The sequence below is a fragment of the Narcine bancroftii genome, chromosome 8 (genome assembly GCF_036971445.1).
Source record: "Narcine bancroftii isolate sNarBan1 chromosome 8, sNarBan1.hap1, whole genome shotgun sequence".
NCBI classification, from domain to species: domain Eukaryota; kingdom Metazoa; phylum Chordata; class Chondrichthyes; order Torpediniformes; family Narcinidae; genus Narcine; species Narcine bancroftii.
This window is the reverse complement of record NC_091476.1, coordinates 165267964-165290928: the sequence shown is the minus strand read 5'-3', so window position 1 is coordinate 165290928 and position 22965 is coordinate 165267964. Positions and strand designations below refer to the sequence as shown.

Genomic DNA, 22965 nt, shown 5'->3' with positions numbered 1-22965 from the left:
GCTTCTGATGAAGGGGGATTATAGACAATACCAACAGGGAAGGCAATTCAAATGGCCTCAAGAAGGCATTAAATATCTGGGGATTAACGAAGCCAAGGATTTATGCAACTTATATAAATTCAATTATCTCCCTTTGCTCTGGAAGATTCCGTAGAACCTCAGTAAATAGAGAACTCTGCTCATAATTCTGGTTGGCATAGTTAACTGTGTTAAAATAAAGGTAATGCCAAGGCTACCATATCTATTTCAGTTGTTACCCATTCCGTTGCCCCAGGGCTTCTTTAAGATGATCAGCACATGTGCCTAGAAAGTTCCTGTGGAATAGTAAAGTGGCTTGAATCTCTGTGAAAAAATTGACTCAGGATTACAATTTGCTGGGGGTTTAAAATTGACAGATTTCAAAAAGTATTACTGGGCAGCCAAGGCGAGGTTTATCGCCTCACTTTTTGAGGAAGGAGACGAGCCCCCTCCCCCCCCCCACCGCCCCACATTCCACAAATTTGACTACATTCAGTAGGGGAAAAAAATAGCAGGAGAGTTTATACATAAATGGGACATTAATCACAAAGAAAATGGATTAATCCACTTTAAAAAGCATGTACTTCAGACATGGCATAGGATGTGGGGTTATCTCCCAAAACACTCTTGACCCAGAACAACTTAATACCCATGACTCTAGACAATAAAATCCTGGATACCTGGCGCTAGAGAGGGATCAGGTATATCGAGGATTGTTACAAGCAAGAGCAGCTCATGTCATTCGAGCAATTGAGGAATAAATATGATTTGTCTAATAGAATGTTCTTCTGCTATCAAAAACTAAGATCTTTTGTGAAGGACAATTTGGGACCATCTATGACCCTGCCCGTATATTGTAACGTGGAGATTCTAATTCGAAGGGGGAATGTGCATAAGTTTATTTCCATGATGTATTTCATATTTCAAAGTGAAAGCCTGAAGACAGGCTTACACAGGTCAAGGGAAAGGTGGAAGTCGGACTTGGGCACAACAATCCATGAGCTGTGCTGGTCAGATCTGTGTCTGTTATTAATGCCAGGTACAGGTTTGTGCAATACAATTTGCTGCATCAACTGTACCTCACACCTCAAAAACTACGTAAATCTAAACCAGAAATCTCGGAAATGTGCTTTAGCTGTGGCATGGAGATTGGAACCTTTATCCATTCAACCTGGCTGTGTACAAAGGTGAGATCCTTCTGGGAGGACCTGGGGGACATTCTGAAAAAAAAAGTGAATTTTCCACAAGATCCGGAATTGTACCTTCTGGAGAACATTATAGTCTGTGTTTTAAACTGTCCAAGTACAAAATTCAGTTTTTGACAGTCACCAGAAAATGTATAGGGGTCAAGTTGAAGTCCGATTCCCAACTAAACATTACACAATGGAATATGGAAATGCAGAGTTGCATTCCCCTGGAGAAAACTACATATAATTTAAAGAGGAAATATGACACATTCGTTAGAGTGTGGGAAGCTTATCTGAGGTATATTGGTTTGCAGATATGACTATCCCCCTTTGGAACAAGGGTACTGAAACAATCATTCCCAACAGAGAAACGATTAGGATCAAGGAAATGGGACGTGGTGCAGATGATGTGCTCTGTTAGATATTTTTTCTTTTTCTTACATTTGGTTATTCAGTTACCTTAAATATTTTTCTTTTCTCTCTCCTAGGCTTTTTCCCTAGGTTTCCGTCAGGGTCGTTGACTTCACCAGTATAAGTATCCGTATAATTTATATAGCTTTATTCTTACTTTTGTCAGGATGGGGGGGGGGGGGGGGGGAGATAAAAACAGACTCTGTATGTTATACTCATGTTGGAAGAGATTGTATTGTATTTGAATTTAGACGAGTCCGTGAAAATCAAAATAAAATAATTTTTTTAAAAATTGTTAGTTTAAAGAGGCCTGAAGGTATGATGTTTAAAAGCGCTTTACAATTATTTCTGAACTGAAAATTTAAGGCCTTCTAGCATGACTAAAATGATGCTGAAGTTTTAAAATGGACTTGTTCAAAGTTTGGGACTTTATATACACACACACACACACACACACACACACATACACACATTTACATTTGTGCATAGTGGGGTTAAATTTAAAGTTAAGTTTAGAGATATGCAAAAGATGTTATGTTATTAATAGTTTAATTAAAAACTATTATTTTGAATTTACCACTGTCTGGTGAATTTTTATTGCTGTTCCTTTGTTAGTTCTAACAAAGTCCCTTTAGACCCTAACAAAATTAAAAAGGCTGTTAGTTCGCTACATATGAATGTTTACACTATGACGCTGCAGCAAAACACCGAATTATGTGACTTGTCCATGACAATAAATTCTGATTCTGAAACTTTTATGTATAAACATTGATACCAATTACAGACAACTCAGGACTCAGCAACAATCCCTGCAGCACCCAATTGATCAGTCTCCAACCCTAAAATTGCCTGTTTATTCTTAATCTATTTCTATTGGCACCACTCTAGAACTCTAGAACGCTTCCACCAGCGTTGTCTCCGCTCCATCCTCAACATCCATTGGAGCGCTTTCATCCCTAACGTTGAAGTACTCGAGATGGCAGAGGTCGACAGCATCGAGTCCACGCTGCTGAAGATCCAGCTGCGCTGGATGGGTCACGTCTCCAGAATGGAGGACCATCGCCTTCCCAAGATCGTGTTATATGGCGAGCTCTCCACTGGCCACTGTGACAGAGGTGCACCAAAGAAAAGGTACAAGGACTGCCTAAAGAAATCTCTTGGTGCCTGCCACATTGACCACCGCCAGTGGGCTGATATCGCCTCAAACCGTGCATCTTGGCGCCTCACAGTTTGGCGGGCAGCAACCTCCTTTGAAGAAGACCGCAGAGCCCACCTCACTGACAAAAGGCAAGGAGGAAAAACCCAACACCAACCAACCATTTTTCCCCTGCAGCCGCTGCAACCGTGTCTGCCTGTCCCGCATCGGACTTGTCAGCCACAAACGAGCCTGCAGCTGACGTGGACTTTTACCCCCTCCATAAATCTTCGTCCGCGAAGCCAAGCCAAAGAAAGAAGACTCTACCAATTAACTTTAAACACTACCCCAAGCAAGCAACCCAACAACCAAGTTAATGAAAAAAAGCAGTGACCTTTTCCTTCAAACCTATTGTTATATTTCGAAAATGTTCATTGCATAATACCTGGTTGTAAAAATTACAAACGATGATTAAAAAACTGGTAGCTTTACTACCCTCTTGTGGTTATGCACTGACACTGCATGCAACAATGTTGGCTCAGAATTTACTCTCAGTTAAAAAAGAAAAAATGCAGATGTTGGGCTCAAGCGCAAGTGGTGAAACTAATGGGACTGTGGTATTCCTAGTGTACAATTGAATTAGCATATTTCGGTGAAAGGGGATGCACAGTCAAATGTAAATCAATCAAAACTACTAGAATTTGGTATTCTGTTACTATAAAGATTACTTTAAAATGAAATAAAAATACGTACAATTTAATTATTTTCCATAAAGTGTCAAATTGATAGTTAATGAAACAAACTCTGAAGGCAAGGATTGCCACCTAGTGTCAGGATGGCTCATACTTACTGAAGAAAAACTACATTTGCTAGAAATCCAAAACCAGACAGTGCAAATTCACTGCAGGCCGGGCAGAGTAGTTTGCTACCTTATGCACAATTTTTGAAACACATTAACCCAAACCTCTGACACAACTCAATGGCATCAAATTTTAGCTCAGTTTTAAAAAAAAATAGGTTTTGATGATTGATCATGGTAATATTAAGCTAATAATTTATTTTATTTATCCATTTAAATATTCTTCAGAGGGTGACAGCAGGCTGTTCTTGAAGTGAAGGTACAGTAGGCGTTTGTGTGAATAGATGGTGCTGGTCCCATGCAGTTGCTGCCATCCTCCTTGGACTAGGCCAGTAAATGTAGATGGTACACTGCTATAGTCATTTCTTACCAGTGAAGGAAATTAGTGTTTAACGTGGTAGATGAGTTGCCATTTAAGCCATTTAAGCAACCAATAATGTCAAACTTTTCAGTACTTCTTGGAGCTGCATTAACCCTCATAACGAGGGAGGAAGGGGGAAGGAGTTCAGCCTCACGTCATCATCGGACACAGTAGAAGAGAAAGATTTAATTCTTAAGTTCATGCACAAAAATTATAGTTAATGCAACATTCTGTTATCCCACCCAAGTTCCAAAATCATTTATTTTTGTTGAAATGTCTCATGAATAAATGAACCACTTCAATATAGAAATAATTTAAATATAAATGAGTATGAATATAGCTCTCCATCCAATTACATTAGTCAAATGATGCCACAAACTATGCCGTAGGTTCAAACCTCTATACCAGGAACGGACAACCTTTTATTACAAGCTCGCATTCCACTTTAAGTATTCCCTATGCCATCAGTGTTCTGTGATTGCTAAGGGATTGCTGAAGGTGACGTGAGTGGTAATGCAAGGTGGAGAACCACTGCTCTCAACCCAATTGTTACTGAAATATTGTGCTTGAGAAAAATTGTCATTGGCCCATTTACTTTGGAGTAATGAAACCATGCACATAATCAGTCAATTAGGTATGATTAAGAGTGGTTTTCAAACATTTTTTTTCCACTCACATACCACCATAAGTAATCCCTTACTAATCACAGAGCACTTGTGGCATAGGGATTGACTTAAGGTGGAAGGCAAGTTTTAAAAAAAAAAAGGTTTCCCACCCCTGCTCTATACATTCCCTGCAGTTTTGACTCAGAAAGGATTTCAAGAGACTCACAAAAATCAGGACACATTTTACCTGCTCAAATACTATCGATAAAGGAAGTTCCAAAACAACTAAAACATAGATGCACTCAACTTTGGACAACTGAAGACTGTACCTGATAAAATAAAACAGTAAATTTGGACAAACATTCTTCACTGCAGAACTCCTCTATTTTCCCTCCAAATTGTTGATTGAGCAGGCGTTTTGAAGACTGTGAACAGGAACTACAGGATTTGCAATGTAGTCCCCAACGTTTCGCCAATTCATGTTTATAAAGAAGTTTGCAACCTGAAAAGAAGAGAATGCCCTTGAAATAAAAGTAGCTATCCAACCTTTTTTTTTTAAACCCCCACAATGAATTCTCCATCCACTTCTGTACCACATTTTAATTCCTCTCCTCCTCCCATTTACTATAGCTAAAACCCAGAAGTGGCATTTTACAGATATCATTGCCCATTCTTAATCTGTACAAGGAGTTCCTTTTGATTTGTTAGGCAAATTCACAGCCTAATGCATCCAGGAAATAGTTCCAACCACGTCTAAGCTCAATAGGGACAGTGTGGCCTTTGATTTCCTGCAGCTTCCCCTTGTAGATCTCCCTCTGTTCACTTCCTCTGTAGGAGACAGTGTGATCACATAGCTAATCAAGCTGCTCTCAGTTCAAATGGCCTTGGTTCAATCCTGAGTTGGAATGCCGTGCAAAATTTGCACATTCACCCTGAAATTGCTCAGATCGCTCTTGGATGTTTTGCTTTCCTTTTGGATCACTAAGAATTGAAGGATAATTGGCCACTATAAATTGCCGCTGGTGTGCCGGTGAATGGAAGAATCAAGGATAGGTAATGTGAGAAGAAAATAGGACGAGTGTAACCATGTGCTACAGACTCAGTCAGTAAGACTTAATTTCTATTTGTCAATGACAAATTCTAAATCAAGCATAAAGGAAAACTTTACAACCAACATTTCACTTCTTGGCTGTGCTGTAATCATGGTTTAGTAACTACTTCATCACTAAAGTCTTTAATTTTCTTCCTTTTTATACCTGATGTGGAGTGGTGAATTATACAGAAAAGGAATGCCTGTACTAAAAAAAAAGCCACGCAAAATAAAGGTAATTCTTTTTGCAAAACAATTTGTTGCAAACTACTGTTCAAAATCACGTTTAAAATAGTCAAATTTTCATTTACACCATAATTTTATTATTATAGTTTTCTTTGAAGATTGTGTAAATTTAGATGTTTAACAAAACAAGCTTGATGAGTTAAGCAGTTTTCTCATTTCACATACACTTAAGTATCAAAATTAAAAGTATTGCTTGTTTTCATATTATTTGTTGGGTTTCAATTAGTCTCAGCTTTCACATCCTGAGGTTTGAATAGTGGTATCTCAGCATTTTTTACAATTTATTTTGAAAACACTCATTACCAAAATAGTCACCTCGACCTCAGGTCTTCAAGAGAATTCAAATAGGACCATTTCAGAAATTACTTGTTTAAATTATGATACAGGGAGAGGGCTAAAGTTTCTGCTCCTCCACAACAAACTAATTCAAAGCACATCTATTACCTTCACTACAAAATGGCTTATCAATACTAGAAAACTTTACAGTCTCCTTGACAATCTTTTCTGACCGACAGTATTCACATGTTGCAACCACAGAGTTGATCCTCTTGTATTCATCACAGCAGGATTTTCCACAGAATTGAACCATTTTTCCCTAGAGAAGGAATTTAAGTATGAGCATTAGTGAAAAAGCAATCAAGTTACAGGCATTACCCAAGCATTTTATTTCTAAATAACATTACAATAAAGCGAGCTCAAACAAAAATTCTCCCACCATGAGAAATGCAATTCTCAAAATTTTGGTGTCTTACCTGAGATTTTAATCAAAATCAAAATTCAGATTTTAATTTAACTTTATAATACTGAATGAGAGAGATAAAATGGTAAAATGATTTCACAGCACAGGTCATTATCATTTGGTCAAACAGATGTAACCTGAAAACATCATATACTGAGCTCCAATCTCCTTTGCTCATAGCCTTCTGAACGCCTGCAAATATTTATTCAGTACTAACTTGGTGACTATCAAACTTTCATTCTTTTTAAACCAGGTTCAAGCAAATTTTTTAATTGCCCAGAGTTTCCATCTGTGATACAACACCAGAAAATGATAGAAATACTCATGGATCAGGCAGCATCTGTAGAGAGAAACAGGTGATTTTTCAAATTAAAGGGTCGTTTGATTTTCCTTAGTTTACATTTCAGATTCACCGCATCTAATCTTTTGATTTTCATTCTACTTTGGCACTTCTGGTGTATCTTAATTCAAATGCAAGACTGATTAACCATCAAATAGATTTCAGAAAATCATTAACTCTCAGAAGAACCCTCCATGGTTCGATAAAACATATTTCCTTCTGATACTAATTACGTCTACTTCACAAAGAGTTCATGCTGTTAATCTTTGAAATGGACTTCCTGTTCCTTGAATCATTCAAAACATACCGGGGTTGTAGGTTAATTTGGTGTGAATTGGGTGGCATGGACTTGTGTGCCTGATACAGTGCTTTATGTCTAAATTTAAATTTCATTTCATTTTCATCTCCCCATACGCATTTGATTTGGAACAAGTTAAATAGCAAAGTTTAAGATGTACAGAAATTCAATATCTGGCATGTTTGAACAATACATATTAACACTGTAAATGAGTTGTAACCAAATGATGAGCTAAGGATTTAAATCAAAAGAACTAAATAAGGAGTTCTGAAAATTACCAAGATAATATAATAACTACTTTCTAATGGAATCAAGTGAAGAGAAAGACACATAATGTTAAAATCATGCTGTGACAGAGTATATAGATATGTTTTTGGGAGATAAATTGGGAAAGGTTTGCTAGATTAGGTCACATACAAATACTTTAAAACAGATCTTATATAAAATACTGGAACTCTGCCCCATGCTAGTCTTTGCAAGAGCTTTGAAGATTGGCCAAGAGACTTCACTAATGGTTGTTGTTTACAAAAAGGCAGCGGATGAAAGAGCTTGTCGGAGCCGCTTCTGTCTTCAGGGGAGTTTTTTTGCTCTAAGAGGATCATGTGGATTTGCAAGCAGAGAGAGTCAAAGGGGCTTTTTTCTCTGTGTGTGTGTGTGTGCGAGAGAGAGAGAGAGAGATCACTTCTACAGTGTTACAGCTAGTAACAGCAGCTGGGACTGCAACAAGACAAGCTGGCAAGCTTGTGGAAAACCCCATTTGGAAGACAGGTTTGTTAGTGCTTTGTTCAGCCTGGTCAAAGTCCTTGTAGGTCACACAAGAGGAGAGGACTGGCTGTCTAATGTTTCACTTGGAATAAGGGAAACAAAAAGGAACTCTGTGGTGACCTGAAAGAAAGAGGTTATCATCTGGAGAACCCTGAAGGGGCAAGTTTTGTCAGCAAGACACTGAAATGGCTGATGGAAGTACATCAGTTGTGGGTGTCCTGGAACATCAAATGTCTCTCTGAAAACCAACAAGAACCTTCCTGAATGGTAACCATTTACCTTTCAAGCACCAAAGTCTGGTGAACTTTATCAATGTTAAATTCTGTACACAGTATAAGAATTGGCTGCAACCAGTGAACCTGGAGGAATGAGAAGTGAGATTGGACTGTGAACCAAAGAACTTTTCTGAACTTACACATGTGCTTAGAATTAGAAGGGGGTTGAGTTAGGTTAAGTAAGTCAATAAAGATAAGTTCAAGTTTGATCCTGTTTTCATGTTTAAAGATGATTAAAAGCAACTTTTGTTTCAGTAACCATTTGTTTTGGTGAATATCTATTGCTGCTGGGTTTTGGGGTCCTCTGGGCTTGTAACAATGCTCACTTTAATGTCTCAGCTAAGGAAAGCTTACCCAGTATAATCAAGGTCATGAAACTAGCAAAACTGAGAAATTAACCACAGTAGTATACAAAACTGCGGGAGAAATTCAGCAGGTCATGCAACATCTTTCAGAAGTAAAAGCCGATCAAAGTTTTAGGCCTGAGCTTTTCTTCGGGAAGGTGGATAGAGGTAGACGCCTGAATAAAGTGGGGCTAGAGGGAAACAGAAATATTATGAACTAGGGGAAAAAACACACAAAATCCTAGCATGGCAGCTTAAGACAGAGCAAACTAAGAAAATGGTATTGGCAACAAGGAAAAAAGACAAACAAATTACATATAATCCAAAAGAAATTAAGGAAAACTTCAGAGAATTCTATGAACAATTATACCGAACCGAAAACGAAGGGAAAGAAGGGAAAATAGATGAATTTTTGACTAAAATTGAACTACCAAAACTACAAATAGAGGAACAAAATAAATTAACAGAACCATTTGGAACAGTAGAAATACAAGAGATAATAAAAAATTTACCAAATAATAAGACACCAGGAGAGGATGGACTCCCAATAGAATTCTACAAAACATTTAAAGACCTAATAATACCGCCCCTCCTGGATGTAATCAACCAGATTGATGAGACACAAAACTTACCAGATTCATGTAAAACAGCAATAATTACAGTGATACTAAAACAAGGGAAAGATCCACTCTCACCAGCGTCATATAGACCAATATCTTTGCTAAACACAGATTATAAGATAATAGCTAAACTATTAGCGAACAGATTAGCAGAACAGGTACCGAAAATGGTAAATTTAGACCAAACTGGATTTATCAAAAAAAGACGCACAACAGACAATATTTGTAAATTTATTAACTTAATTCATGCAGTAGAAGGAAATAAAGCACCGGCAGTAGCAGTTGCTTTAGACGCAGAGAAGGCCTTCGACAGAGTAGAATGGAATTACTTGTTCAAAGTATTGCAAAAATTCAGTTTACCGGAGAAGTATATTAATTGGATTAAAGCATTATATAAGGGACCGTTAGCGAAAGTGACAGTAAATGGACATGTATCAAAGCAATTTAACTTAAGCAGGTCAACGCGGCAGGGATGCCCACTATCACCATTATTGTTTGCGCTAGCTATAGAACCACTAGCAGAATCGATAAGAAGAGATAATAATATAAAAGGAATAAAAATAAAAGACAGGGAATATAAAATCAGTCTGTTTGCGGATGATGTGATAGTGTACTTAACAGAACCAGAACTATCAATAAAAGAACTATATAAGAAATTGAAGGAATATGGAGAAGTGTCGGGATACAAGATAAACGTAAATAAAAGTGAAGCAATGCCTATGAATAACGCGGATTTCTCAAAATTTAAGGAGGAATCCCCATTCAGATGGCAAACGCAGGCAATAAGATACCTAGGTGTGCAAATAAACAAAAATCTAGGCCAATTATATAAACTCAATTACAATCCACTAATGAAAAAATTACAGGACGATTTAGAGCATTGGAAAGAGCTACCACTAACACTGATAGGAAGGATAAACTGTATTAAAATGAACATTTTTCCAAGGATACTATACTTATTTCAGGCATTGCCAATACAACTGACAGAAAAATTCTTCAAAGAGTTAAAGAAAATAATAAGGAGATTTTTATGGAGAGGGGGGAAACCGAGGATAGCACTAGACAAATTAACAGAATGGTATAAACAAGGAGGCTTACAATTGCCAAACTTCAAAAATTATTATAGAGCCGCACAATTAAGGTACCTATCAGATTTTTATCAAACAAGGGAAAAACCAGACTGGACGAGACTAGAATTAGATAAGATAGGGGAAAAGATACCTGAACACATATTATATAAATGGGACGAAAAATTGGTACAACATAGAACTTCTCCAGTATTACACCATCTCCTCAATATATGGAAGAAGATACATGTAGAAAGAAATAAAATAAATTACCAAATACCAAAACTAATATTGACGCAAAATAAGCTACTCCCTTTTACAATAGACAACCTTGCCTTTAGAAAATGGGAAAAAAAAGGGATTAAAAGAATAGAAAATTGTTTTTCAGGAAGTAGATTCTTATCCTTTGAACAAATGAGAGATAAGTACAATATAACGGGAGATACAGCGCTGGCATATTACCAACTGAGATCCTACTTGAAAGATAAATTAGGAAGCAACTTGAGTTTACCAGAGGGAAGTAACCTTGAATATGTGATTACAGATACAATGTTAATCAAAAGATTTATAAAAAATATGTATATTAAACTGCAAGAAAAGGAAAATGAGGAAACAAATGGTAAAACTAAACAAAAATGGGAACAAGATTTAAATATAAAGATAAAAAAGGAAACATGGGAGAAGTTATGCTCTGGAACGATGAGATTGTATAACTAAAATGGATGAGAGGGGGGAGGGATGGGGGGGTGGCTTGGGAGGAGGGAGGGGGGAGGGAGAAAAAGTCACTGTAAATGTGTGGAAAAGAAAAAGTGTATATCATGGCTATTGTGATTTATGGTGTGAAAAATAAAAAAATTAAAAAAAAAAAAAAAAAAAAGAACCAGAAAAAAAAAAAAAAAAAAAAAAAAAGAAATACAATAAATACGAGGCTGCGTATGATACAATATAATTGGTTACACAGACTATACATTACACCGCAAAAGTTAAATAAATGGGACCCAACAGTATCTGATAGATGTTTTCGATGTAAAAAAGAAAGGGGAACAACAATTCATGCAATCTGGACATGTGAGAGAGTAGAAAAATTTTGGGATGATCTCAATCAGATATTAAATAAAATAACAGAAAACAATATACCAAAGAATCCAGAGATCTTTCTCCTAAGTAACATAAAAAATAAAGAATTTGGAATTGACTTGGAGGATGCACAAAAAAGATTTGTTAAGATAGCCCTAGCTGTAGCAAAAAAATGTATTATGTCAACCTGGAAATTGGAAGATAATTTGAAAATACAACAATGGTATATAGAAATGAATAAATGTATTCCATTAGAAAAAATAACATATAGTTTAAGAAATAATATTGAAATATTCGAACAAGTATGGGAGCCTTACATTAAATACAATAGCGAAAACCTACCGGGAACAAACATTACCTAAGTTGATGGAAGGAGAAGAGAAGAAAAAAATGGACTCAGTAGAATTTCTGGTGTATTTTTGTTGAATGACAACATTGTCTAACTGAATTAATGCAACCTAGATTGTATAACTAAAATGGATGAGAGGGGGGAGGGATGGGGGGGTGGCTTGGGAGGAGGGAGGGGGGAGGGAGAAAAAGTCACTGTAAATGTGTGGAAAAGAAAAAGTGTATATCATGGCTATTGTGATTTATGGTGTGAAAAATAAAAAATTAAAAAAAAAATAAAAAAAAAAGTGGGGCTAGAGGGAAGGAAAAGCAGAGAGGAGAGAGGAAGGGGAAGGAACTCAGGCTAAGAGGTGAGGTAATAGGTGGGAAGGTAGAAGAGAAAGAAGCTGAGAAGTGAAAGGGAGAGAGGACAGGTGACAAACAGTAGCTCCCTGATTTTAGAAGGAAGGGAAAGGACACAGAGGGTAGGAAAAGAGATCGGGGAGAGGATAATGGAAATTGAAGATGTCAATATTAATGCCATCTTGTTGGAGACTGATGTGACGGAATACATGGTGTTGTTCCTCCAATTTGCAGATGGCCTGAATTTGGTAGTTCTTGAGGCCACAGATAGACATGTTAGTGTGACAATTGTGCATGGAATTAAAATGATTGGCCATTAGGAAGTCCCTTCTGTTTCAGCAGACAGAGCAAAATAACTCAATGAAATGATTTCTCATTCTGTGCCCAGTACCAAAATTGTGTCTTCACTTGGAAGGACTGTTTGGGACCTGTAAGGTAAAACATCATGAGATGGGAATGTGTAGGGAGTTACCCTGTACAAGGCTGTAACAAGAAGGGGAGGTGTCCTTGTACTCCTGTTAGGTAAAACATCATGAGATGGGAATGTACGGGGCAGTAACAAGATGTGAATGCATCCTTGTACTTACAAGATAAGAGAGACATTGATGGATTGAGAGGCAGGAAGCTAGCAGGGAAAGGATAGCAACAGTTTTAGTCATTGGACAAGTAATGATATGATGATGTTCTAAGCACATATCCAAGGGTATAAAAAATCACCATTTTGCTGATAACGGCAGAATGCATTCTCCGACTAACCTGGTTGGTCGCAAGTGTTACAATCCGGTAATAAAGAACAAAGAACCCTGATTTCGACTCAGCCTGGTGTTTGTCTCACTCATTCATGAACAAAGCAGACCTAACAGACCCCAGATAGTAGTGAGGATGGAGGTACAAGTGTAACACTTTTTGCAATCACAGGGGAAGGTACCAAGGGAGAAATTGGTGGGAAGGGATGAGCAAACAAGGGAATTGCAGAGGAAGTGATCCTTACAAAGGTGATAAAAGGAAGAGCGTCTTGTGGTAGGATCCCATTGGCGGAAATTGCGGAGAATATGTTGGATTCGGAGGCTGTTGGGGAGGTAGGTAAGGACAAAGGGAACTCTGTCTTTCTTGCATCTGGGGGCGAGAAGGTGCAGGTATGCAGGAAATAGAGGAGATGCAGATGATGGCTGACTTTTTGGAAATAGAGGGGATGTCACATTTTCTGACGAACGTCTACGATGGAAGGCATCATCCTGGGAGAAGATGCGACAGAGGAATTGAGAAAAAAGAATAGAAAAGAACAGAATAGGAGACAGGATGGGAAGAGGTGAAGTTGAGGCAACAGTGGTGGGTTGAAAGATGTCTGAAGATAATTTGTCTCCCAAGATAGAAAGATTGAGAAACAAAAGAGAGTTGCCAGATATGGACCAAGTGAATATTGTTACGGGTCCAGAGGACCCCAAAACCTAACGGCCATAGAAATCACCAAGACAAATGGTTACTGAAACAAAAGATGCTTTTAATTTTCTTTAAACATAAAAACAGAATCAAACTTTAAGTTATTACTATTAACTAATTCTAATTCTAAGCGCAAATGTATGTAATGTGTATATGTTCAGGAAAGTTCTTTGTTTCACAGTCCAATCATTCACTTTTCATTTCCCCAAATTCACTGGTATCAGGCAATTCTTTTTTTGTGCACAGAATTTAACATTTATGAATTTTCACCAAGCTCTGGTGCTTAAAGGTAAATGGTTACTGCTCAGGAAGATTCTCCTTGGTTTCAGAGAGAGATTTGTTGCTCGTTGGACACACACAAACTGATTTCCTCAGTGCCTTGCCAAAGAAACTTGCCCCATCATGGGTTTTCCAAATCATAACCTCTTCTCCCTCATTTCCCTTATTTCAGGAGAAACACTCTAGCCAGCCATTTCCTCTTATAAGGACTACAAAGGTTTTCAACAGGCTAAACTCAGAACTCACAACCCATCTTCAAAATGGGTTTTCAACAAGCCTGCCAACTTGCCATGCTGCAGCCTCCCAAAAGCCACTGCAGAACTCCATTCTCTCTCAGTAAGAAAAATCCTGTTTGGTCTTTTCTCTCTCTGTCAGTTTGCAAAACCACATGACTCCTCTTAGAACAGCAAACTGCAAGCAGACAGATTGCTGGCACCGGAATCAGTTTCCTGAGATTGGCCATTTGTTGCTTTAAAAACAATAATCCATTTACTCCACAAAATCAGTCCAATTAACAACTACTTGCGAAGTATCCGTAGGCATTCTTCAAAGTTACTGTGGACATGAAGTCCCGCTTTCAGCAAAGCTCTTGCATTTTAAATGAGATGTCTTTTTGTGAAATGTTAATATCTGTTTGTGAAGTGACCTACACTAAACTCCCACAATCTATCTCTTTTAAAAACATATTTATATATAATATAAAATATATTACAAATATAACAATATGAAGCCAACGTGAAAGTTGGCAGCAAACTAGATTACGTTAACAAGCTCATGATTGTTGCATGAAGCAGCATCAATGTAAGGAGGAAGAGTTGCTCTGCATATCCAATGAACGTACAGGCAGAGCTGGGACCCATGCGAGTCCACTTAGCTACATCTTTATCTTGAAGTGGAATGAACCGAAAGACAAGTTATCTAGGGTGAGTACAAGTTCTGCCAAGCAGGGCAGAGTTGTGGTGGAGATGTACTGGTTGGGTCTGTTATTAAGGAAGAAGCAGAGTGCCTTGAGACCTTCTTTATGTTGGATGGATATGTATAAGGACTGAATATCCACGGAGAAAATAGTCCAGTCCAGGGAGCTGAAATTAGTTGACAAGATGTGGTATCCCAGATGTGGCTGGAGATACCGCTTCTTTGGCTCAGATAGACTTGCAAACAGGAAAATTGGAGAAACAAACAGTTAAAAAAAACTGTTAAAACCTTTATCAACTGCTCAGGCATTGAAAACCAAAATATTACTTTTAAAAACATCTGCAGTAAATCCACAATGTTGAAAAATCACAAAAAAAATGCCTTCAGGTATTGAATATTGTTTTAGTAAGTTCAACTTCTGACATTTGAGTTTACTTATTCAAAGTTCCACAGAAGTATTAGGTAAGAATAAATCATTATGAATCAGAAATCTTACCTTGTACTCAAGAAGCTCAGGCTTAGAGGAGAACAGTCGCTGGCAGTATTGACATATTAACCTGATAAGTGTCCGACCCACTGTCATCTGCAGAGTTTGTGCAAGCCTCTGCAGCCCTGCAGCTGCTGATGTAGTGACCGAGGAAGAAGAAACCACAGGGGCACCAGATACTACTGAAGTGGATGATGGAATGTTTACTGTCACTTGAGCCTGAGACAGGGGCACAACAGCTTGAGAGCCTGGAGCAGCCTGACTGAATAATCCCTGTCAGCAAGAGAAAACAATCAGCTAAAGAAATGCATCTTATTTAGAGATATCCACAAGATCTATTAAACTATCTTTTTTATAGAGATTTCAATTTATACTGCAAGAGAATGTTTTGCACTTGCAATATTTATATGTTGCTTAACATTTGCTCTGAATAATATTTATTTTAACCAAGTTACCACTGTTTATGCCACTAATCCCATTAGATCTTTGCAAATTATTTTTTTGTGGGGGTAGAAGGCATGGCCAAACAACTCATTTCCCTATGGAATTTAACTACTGTAATATTCTTCATATCCAACCTTTCTCTGTTAACAGTTTTGGGCTTATATCAACTTAAGGGATACCTATCCCTAATGCCTTCCTAAACCTTTGGGCATCTTTCTGAAATTCAAATGGTAACACTATTTTACTTGTCCTTGTTCACCAGGCCTGGGCATCAACATTTTCAGTACATTCAAAATTATATAGTTGGATTACAGCTGTAATATTAATTTAATTTAAACATCCAACACCTGGATTCCCAAAACATTCAGGATTTCATAATCTGATTTTTTTTCCCACAACAGAGAACGACAATTCAAGATGGTCAGAGAACGACAATTCAAGATGGTCAGAGAACGACAATTCAAGATGGTCAGAGAACGACAATTCAAGATGGTCAGAGAACTACAATTCAAGATGGTCAGAGAACTACAATTCAAGATGGTCAGAGAACTACAATTCAAGATGGTCAGAGAACTACAATTCAAGATGGTCAGAGAACTACAATTCAAGATGGTCAGAGAACTACAATTCAAGATGGTCAGAGAACTACAATTCAAGATGGTCAGAGAACTACAATTCAAGATGGTCAGAGAACTACAATTCAAGATGGTCAGAGAACTACAATTCAAGATGGTCAGAGAACTACAATTCAAGATGGTCAGAGAACTACAATTCAAGATAGCCAGAGCATTTCAGTAGTGCTAATGGGTCCCAGACAAGAAATGCAAATTTTGTTACTCCCTCCCAAAATCCTGCTCAACAAATACTCCTTGTAATGTTTTTAAGCTCAAAATTAAATGCATTATTAAACAATAAAGATTATGTAAATTAAGGAACATATTTAATCTCAATTTTAGTATTGTTCATTTAAAATTCCCAGGCTCTTATTATTTAACATGAAAGCAATACAAACCAGAGGACATGGGTTAAGGGTGAGAGTGAATTTCTTCAGACACAAGCTTCCAGATGAAATGGTGAATCCGAGCTCAATTTTAACATTTTAGAAAAAGGTGGACAGGTACATGAATGGGAGAGGTATGGAGGGAAATTGAATAGTTTCAGGTCAGTGGGATAAGGCAGAATAATAGTTTAGCACAGGCTAGAAGGGCCAAAGGGTCTGTTACACCACAGCAAATGTTCTATTGTTCTACTTGGACCAGATGAATACCTACATGTTTGACTAATTACAAATTAAAGATCTTTATTGTCACAAAGTGCAAATTTTGCAAACTCTCTCAAATGTCTAATTTCTTAATCACAGTTTATCATTTCACACATTTAGTATAATGACATGCAAGAGTCCAGTTCAAACACCTATGAGGCAGGTAGCATTGAAGTGAAGTGAAGCCGATGTGTGCACTGACATTAAAAATTAATTCACAGGACAATTTTGAGAATAAACCAATAGTTGCGAATTGGATGACAGGCATATGATTAACATATCCTGTTCACTTTAATGAGCTTTTTCCTTTTTCCCCCAATTTTAATGGCAAAAATCTAAAATAACATTGGCTCAAAAAAAATTCCAATGCTAATATATTTTACAAGTCACATTGTTCAGCTGATGAGATGGGAAAGTCAAGGAAAAACAAAAAAAAAATTAAAGACCTGTTTTTAAGAAATTGAAAACCTTTTATAAAAATCTCACCTGAAATGAAGCCACACAATTATAACTGCAGAAGTTCCGAATGCTACCATCTGACATAGCCAGGTGGTACTGGGGTGTCATTGTCACTTTACAGTAGTTGCACTGAACACTCGTACCTATTTGGATATTAAAGATAATAATGATACCCAAAACTGCTAAATTATCCCCTAAACCCAAGGAAATAATAGTACCCATTAATAAAGCTGCAGAGTTTCAAAGTATCAACAAAACAAATTGTCAAACTAAATCTGCTGTCATATTTACTTCCAGTTAAATGACATCGTGCAATTTTAAGAATTTGACAAAAACCTACAATAGCAATGTTCTCAAAACATTTGATAAGATGTTTGTATCTAACTCAAATTAACAATGTGCTGTATTTAAACAAAAACAAAAATGACAGTAAATATAAAAATTGTTTAGATCTCTCAGGTATTCAGTGTACCTTGCTTTTCATTCATCCATTCCATCTGAAGCCAGTAACAATTAAAAAAAGCCAAAAAATACTTCCAAGGAAAATCAAGTACAAAATGACAGAGTGCAGCAGCAGCCCGCGCACAAAGACACGAACTGGCCCACAAAATGGCCGACAAACACGGTGACCGTACACACCTGGGGGGGTGACACCAGTTGCCGTCCCTGGTTACCTCCGCATGGTGGGAAGAAAGTGAACTCTGGCGGGAACGTTGACCAACCTGAGGTCAGTGCTCTGATGACATGGGGCTCTGATGTCAGTGCCAGGGGCCCAGAGAAGCAGAGCTGCCAATGCAATAAAGCAGTCTTCAATTTTGACTCCAAGTGTGCGACTTCCTTCCACACTCGTCAAAGTGCATATGCTTCATTGGTGATCCGACAGGTCCAACCAGCAGTTGGACCCAAAGTTGATGAATCAAGCGGAGCCAGTGACCATCCACACGGTCTCCCTCATGCTCCTGACTTTGTGTGTCGCAGCCACGTGTGGTTCAAGCAGACCAAGACTCAGTTCCAGCTTCGCCGCATCACCGACGACACCCACTACTTCTATGTCTTTCGCAACCTCAATCAGGACACAGCGGCAAGGGTCGTAAATTTCCTACTGCAGCCTCCAGAGCAAGGCAAATACGCAACCCTCAAAAAAGCTACTAACCCGCACTTTCGGACTTTCCCGGTGTGAGCACGCCGTCTGATTGCTGCATATGGATGGACCAGGGGCCAGGGCCCCATCCGCCTTAAAGATGCTTGCGTTAACCGAGGGCCACAAGCCTTGCCTGCTCTTTGAGCAGATCTTCCTGGAACAGCTGCACAAGGATATATGGCTCTTGCTCACAGACGAGGACTTCAGCAACACTTGGACAGCCGGCGCTGGGGTGGACATGCTTTGGAGAGCTAAGAAAGACGCCAATGCCATCGTAGAAAACATCAGCAAGCCCCACGAACATTTCCAGGTGAAATCAAGGCCAGCAAAGAGGCAAGTGAACATCCCAGGACAGCTATCGTACCACCACCAGCGATGGGGTGCGGAGGCCCGTTGATGCCGCCTACCCTGTGGGTTTTCGTGAAATGCATTGTTGATGGCTGCGTCAGCTGGCCCATGGGATAACTGTAAAGGTAAAAACTTTGTGTTTTTGATTCTTGGTTAATTTTGTGCCTGTCTCTTTAAACAAACTATTGTTTGTAGAGTTACCATAGTGACGTTGAAGTAATATGTCATAATATCCACCCAGACTAATGGTTTGCCTCTTACTCTACAAGATGTGAAGGAAGCGTGAGGAGGAGACATTTTTCTTTGAATTTTTGAATCTCTTTAAATTTGTACATCTATATACCTTTGGATCTCTATTATACAGTAAATGCTTTGTAATTCATCGTTATGAAAGTCTTGTTGCGAAGCTATGAAAAATGTTTATCCATTCATCAATGAATTAAAACTACAAAGTAACAGCCACAGAGTTTGATTTATTGGATTAAAGAGATCTAAATTTGGGATATCACAGCTCCTGCTTTGGAAGGTGATACTTTGAAATTGGCATATATTAGAATAAGGAAAGTGTCGTCTATATTAACCTCCTCCACGTCTGGGACTCGCTGTCGGGCAGGCCTTTTCTGGTCTACACGGGCGCCAAGATAAGCATCCTACCTGCATCCCTGCAGGCCTCAACACCCAACGCTGAGGGCAGCCAACAACTGCATTTGAACTTTCAGGACCCGCACCATCCCCTTTTGCTTCGGCAACAGCCGTTTTACACAGGCCTTTACCCCCACGGCAATGGCGCAAACGCTCCTGGGAGCCAATTTCCTTCGGGACCCACTGCTTGCTGGTCGTCCTCAAGGGACAGCACTTGGTGCACGCCAGAACCTTTCAGACTCTGCCTCTGGGGAAGCCAAGCTACCCACCCCCAACTGGACTCTATAACACTCTCGGACAATTAATTCACCCACATCCTGGCAGAGTTCCCCTCGATAGTGGTGCCACAGTTCTCACACCAAACCAAAGAATGTGGTAATGCACCACCTACTGACTCCACGCCAGGGCATGCCAACTTCCTCCTAAAAGACAGCCTGGCGAAAGAAGTGTTCAAAATGATGGAGGAACTTGGGATTGTGTGACGCTCCAACAGTCCCTGTGCCTCTTCCTTCACATGGGGCCCAAATCAGCAGTGGGTTGGAGACCATGTGGAGACTATCACCACCTCAATGAGGCCACCACGCCCAACAGATATCCCGAGCCCCACATCCAAGACTTTACTGCCAACCTGTATGGGGCACGGGTGTTCTCCAAGGTGGACCTCATTCGGGGGAACCACCAAATCCAAGTTCACCCTCAGGACATCCCCCCCCAAAGACATCCTGAGGGTGTTTGGTTTATTTAAATCTCTCTGCATGCCCTTCGGTTTAAAGAATGTGGCACAAACTTTCCAGTGGCTGATGGACACAACGGACTGGAACCTCCTATTTGTGTTCATCTATTTGATGATATCCTTATCGCCAACCTCAGCCGCAAAGACCACACCGCTCATCTGAGACAACTGTGCATCTGGCTCAGCGAGTTCGGGCTGACCATCAACCCCGCTAATTGCCAGTTTGGTCTGCACACCATCAATCTCCTAGGGCAAAGGATTAAAAGGCATGGGGCCACACCCCTCCACTAGAAGGTTGAGGCAGTCCAGCACTTCGCTAAGCCACTGCAGGAATTCAGTGGTATGATACTTTTACCATAGGTTCATACTGGCAGCAGAAGGCATCATGCGCCGCCTCTGCGCTGATAAACAGCAGGGCAAAAGACATTGCTTGGGACGAGGAATCTTCCAGGGTGATCCAGATTGCTAAAGACGCTCTGGCCAATGCCACCCTCCTGCTCCACCCCAATCTGGAGGCACCTACCACTCTAACTGTTGATGCCTCCAGCACAGTGGAAGAGGGCATGCAAGAAAAACTCAGAGGCCCAGTGACAACCCCTGGCCTTTCTCAGCAGGCACCTCCACCCTCAAGAACTGGAAGTTGTTTGCACTGTACCTGGTGGTAAGACATTTTTGGAAGGCTGGCAATTCAGGGTGTTCACTGACTTTTGCCTTCCATAAGGTAATGGACCTGTGGTTGGCCCAAAAACGGAGGCACTTGTCCATCATGTCCGAATTTACCATGGACATTTAACATATCGTGGGGAAAAAACAACAGGGCTCAGGACACTCAGTCATGCCCCACGATCTGAGTCGATACATGTCCCGTCCGAAGGGGTCGATGACATGGTCCTCACCAAAGCACATCAACAAAGACCCTGAGATCCCTGTTTACAGGACATCCCAGTCGGCCCAGGTAACCTGACACTGCTATGTGTATTTTCTATTGGCAGCCCTCACCCCATCGTCCGGCTGCATGGAGATACCAGGTTTTTCGAGGCTATCCACAACCTGGCGCACCCCACCATCCATGCCACAGTCAAATGGTAGCCAACAGGTTTGTCTGGCAATGGCCTCCGTAAACAGGTCAGCCAGTGAACCAAGACCTGCATGAACTGTCAGTCCTCTGAAGTGCAGGTTCACACCAGAGCACCTACACAGACTTTTGAGTCCGGTACAGCACAGGTTCATCCACGTGCACATTGACTTAGTGGGCTGGTACTGGATTCCTGTGGCACGAGATACCTCTTAACCATGGTAGACCACTCCAAGAGGTGGCCGGAGGACCAGAGCACTCACTGACATATGGGTGTCCTGATTTGGGGTCCCGGAGCACCTCACCTCAGACTGGGGGAGAAAACAATTTACCTTTGGGCTCTGAGCGGCGCCGGCTAACTTTCTGGGGACGCAGGTTCACCATATTTAGGCCAACGGGTTGGTGGAGTGCTTCCACAGGCAATTCAAATCAGCCTTGATGGCACAGCTCAATGGTCCCAACTGGGTGGACAAACTGCCTTGGATCTTGCTGGGAAACTATACCATGCCAAAGGAGGACTTCGATGGTCTATGGCGCACCTTTAATCATCCCCAGGGAGTTCCTGAACCTCAAAAGCCTGCAGCGGAAGCTGGGGTCCTTGGCATGGCATCCCAAATGACCCAAGGACTTCCTGGAAGGTGTTCGTGAGGAGGGGCACACTCAGACCACCATTGCGATGACCCTACAAAGTCATTAGAGACAATGGTTCCACCTTTGTCCTCGACATCAACGGTAAAGAGGCAACCTTTACCATCAACTGCCTGAAACCGGCATATCGGGACTGTAATTAGCCGGTCTGCACTCTGCCTCTGGGATGCAGAGGAAGGCCATCAAAGGCTCTGGACAATGGCCTGGTTGCCAGTTTGAGGGGAGGGGTGGGGGTGGGTAAGGGAAATCGTGTCACGACCCATGCTTGTTGACACGAACTGGCCCGCAAAATGGCCGATCCCCGCCACACAGCGATCCGATGATGTGAGGCCGACATCAGCAGAGCTACCGGGGCAATAAAGCAGTCTTCGATGTCGACTCCTCGTGTGTTTTCCTTCCACACTTGCCATTGCGTGTACACTCCAAAAGATCATTTTTGTTCTTTAAATTTATGTTAATTCTATCCGAGTCTCAGGTGCGAGAGTTCAATGAAAGCAAGCTCAGTAAATAAAACTTGTACCACTGAAGGAGTTCCCACTTGTGGGTAGAATTAATTTTGTTGTATGATACAATAACAGCTCAGCCAGAGGACAAATTCACATCATGAACCTCAAGGCATTTCATTTCAAAATGGTTGGTTTCTTTCACAGAAGTAACTTGGAGATGCGAAGTACACAAATAATTAAAACTTCAGAAAGCTCGTGTCAATATTTCAAGAAATTATACCACTACCTTGTGTCGTTACCATTTGCACACGATAAGCTGAAAGGCAGTTAACTGAGCAAAAAAGTTCAGGTTTTCCAAAAGAGTTGATGTTTTCAATCATTTCAACAGATGCCCTTAGAGATTTGCACCAAGTGCAGGGTGTAATCTTTGAATGTTTCTGTTACAAGAATAAATAGAATTAAATGAAGAAGAATATTTCAAAGTTTTAGTATTTAACAAGACAATAATAAAATGGAAACG

The 22965-nt window shown here is 39.9% G+C and overlaps 1 protein-coding gene across 4 annotated transcripts in view; it reads right to left on the bottom strand.

The window, feature by feature from the left end:
- Window positions 1-22965, bottom strand: part of zmym4.1 (zinc finger MYM-type containing 4, tandem duplicate 1) — a 173218-nt gene that overhangs the window by 41613 nt on the left and 108640 nt on the right. For 3 of the 4 annotated variants that reach the window (XM_069895780.1, XM_069895782.1, XM_069895783.1), the window contains 5 exons: window positions 22729-22882; window positions 17440-17555; window positions 15258-15521; window positions 6357-6507; window positions 4906-5078 (listed from right to left, as the gene is read on the bottom strand). In XM_069895780.1, coding sequence (XP_069751881.1) covers window positions 4906-5078; window positions 6357-6507; window positions 15258-15521; window positions 17440-17555; window positions 22729-22882 — 858 coding nt within the window. The remainder of the gene's footprint in view (window positions 1-4905; window positions 5079-6356; window positions 6508-15257; window positions 15522-17439; window positions 17556-22728; window positions 22883-22965) is intronic. The other variant, XM_069895781.1, reaches the window with a different exon arrangement.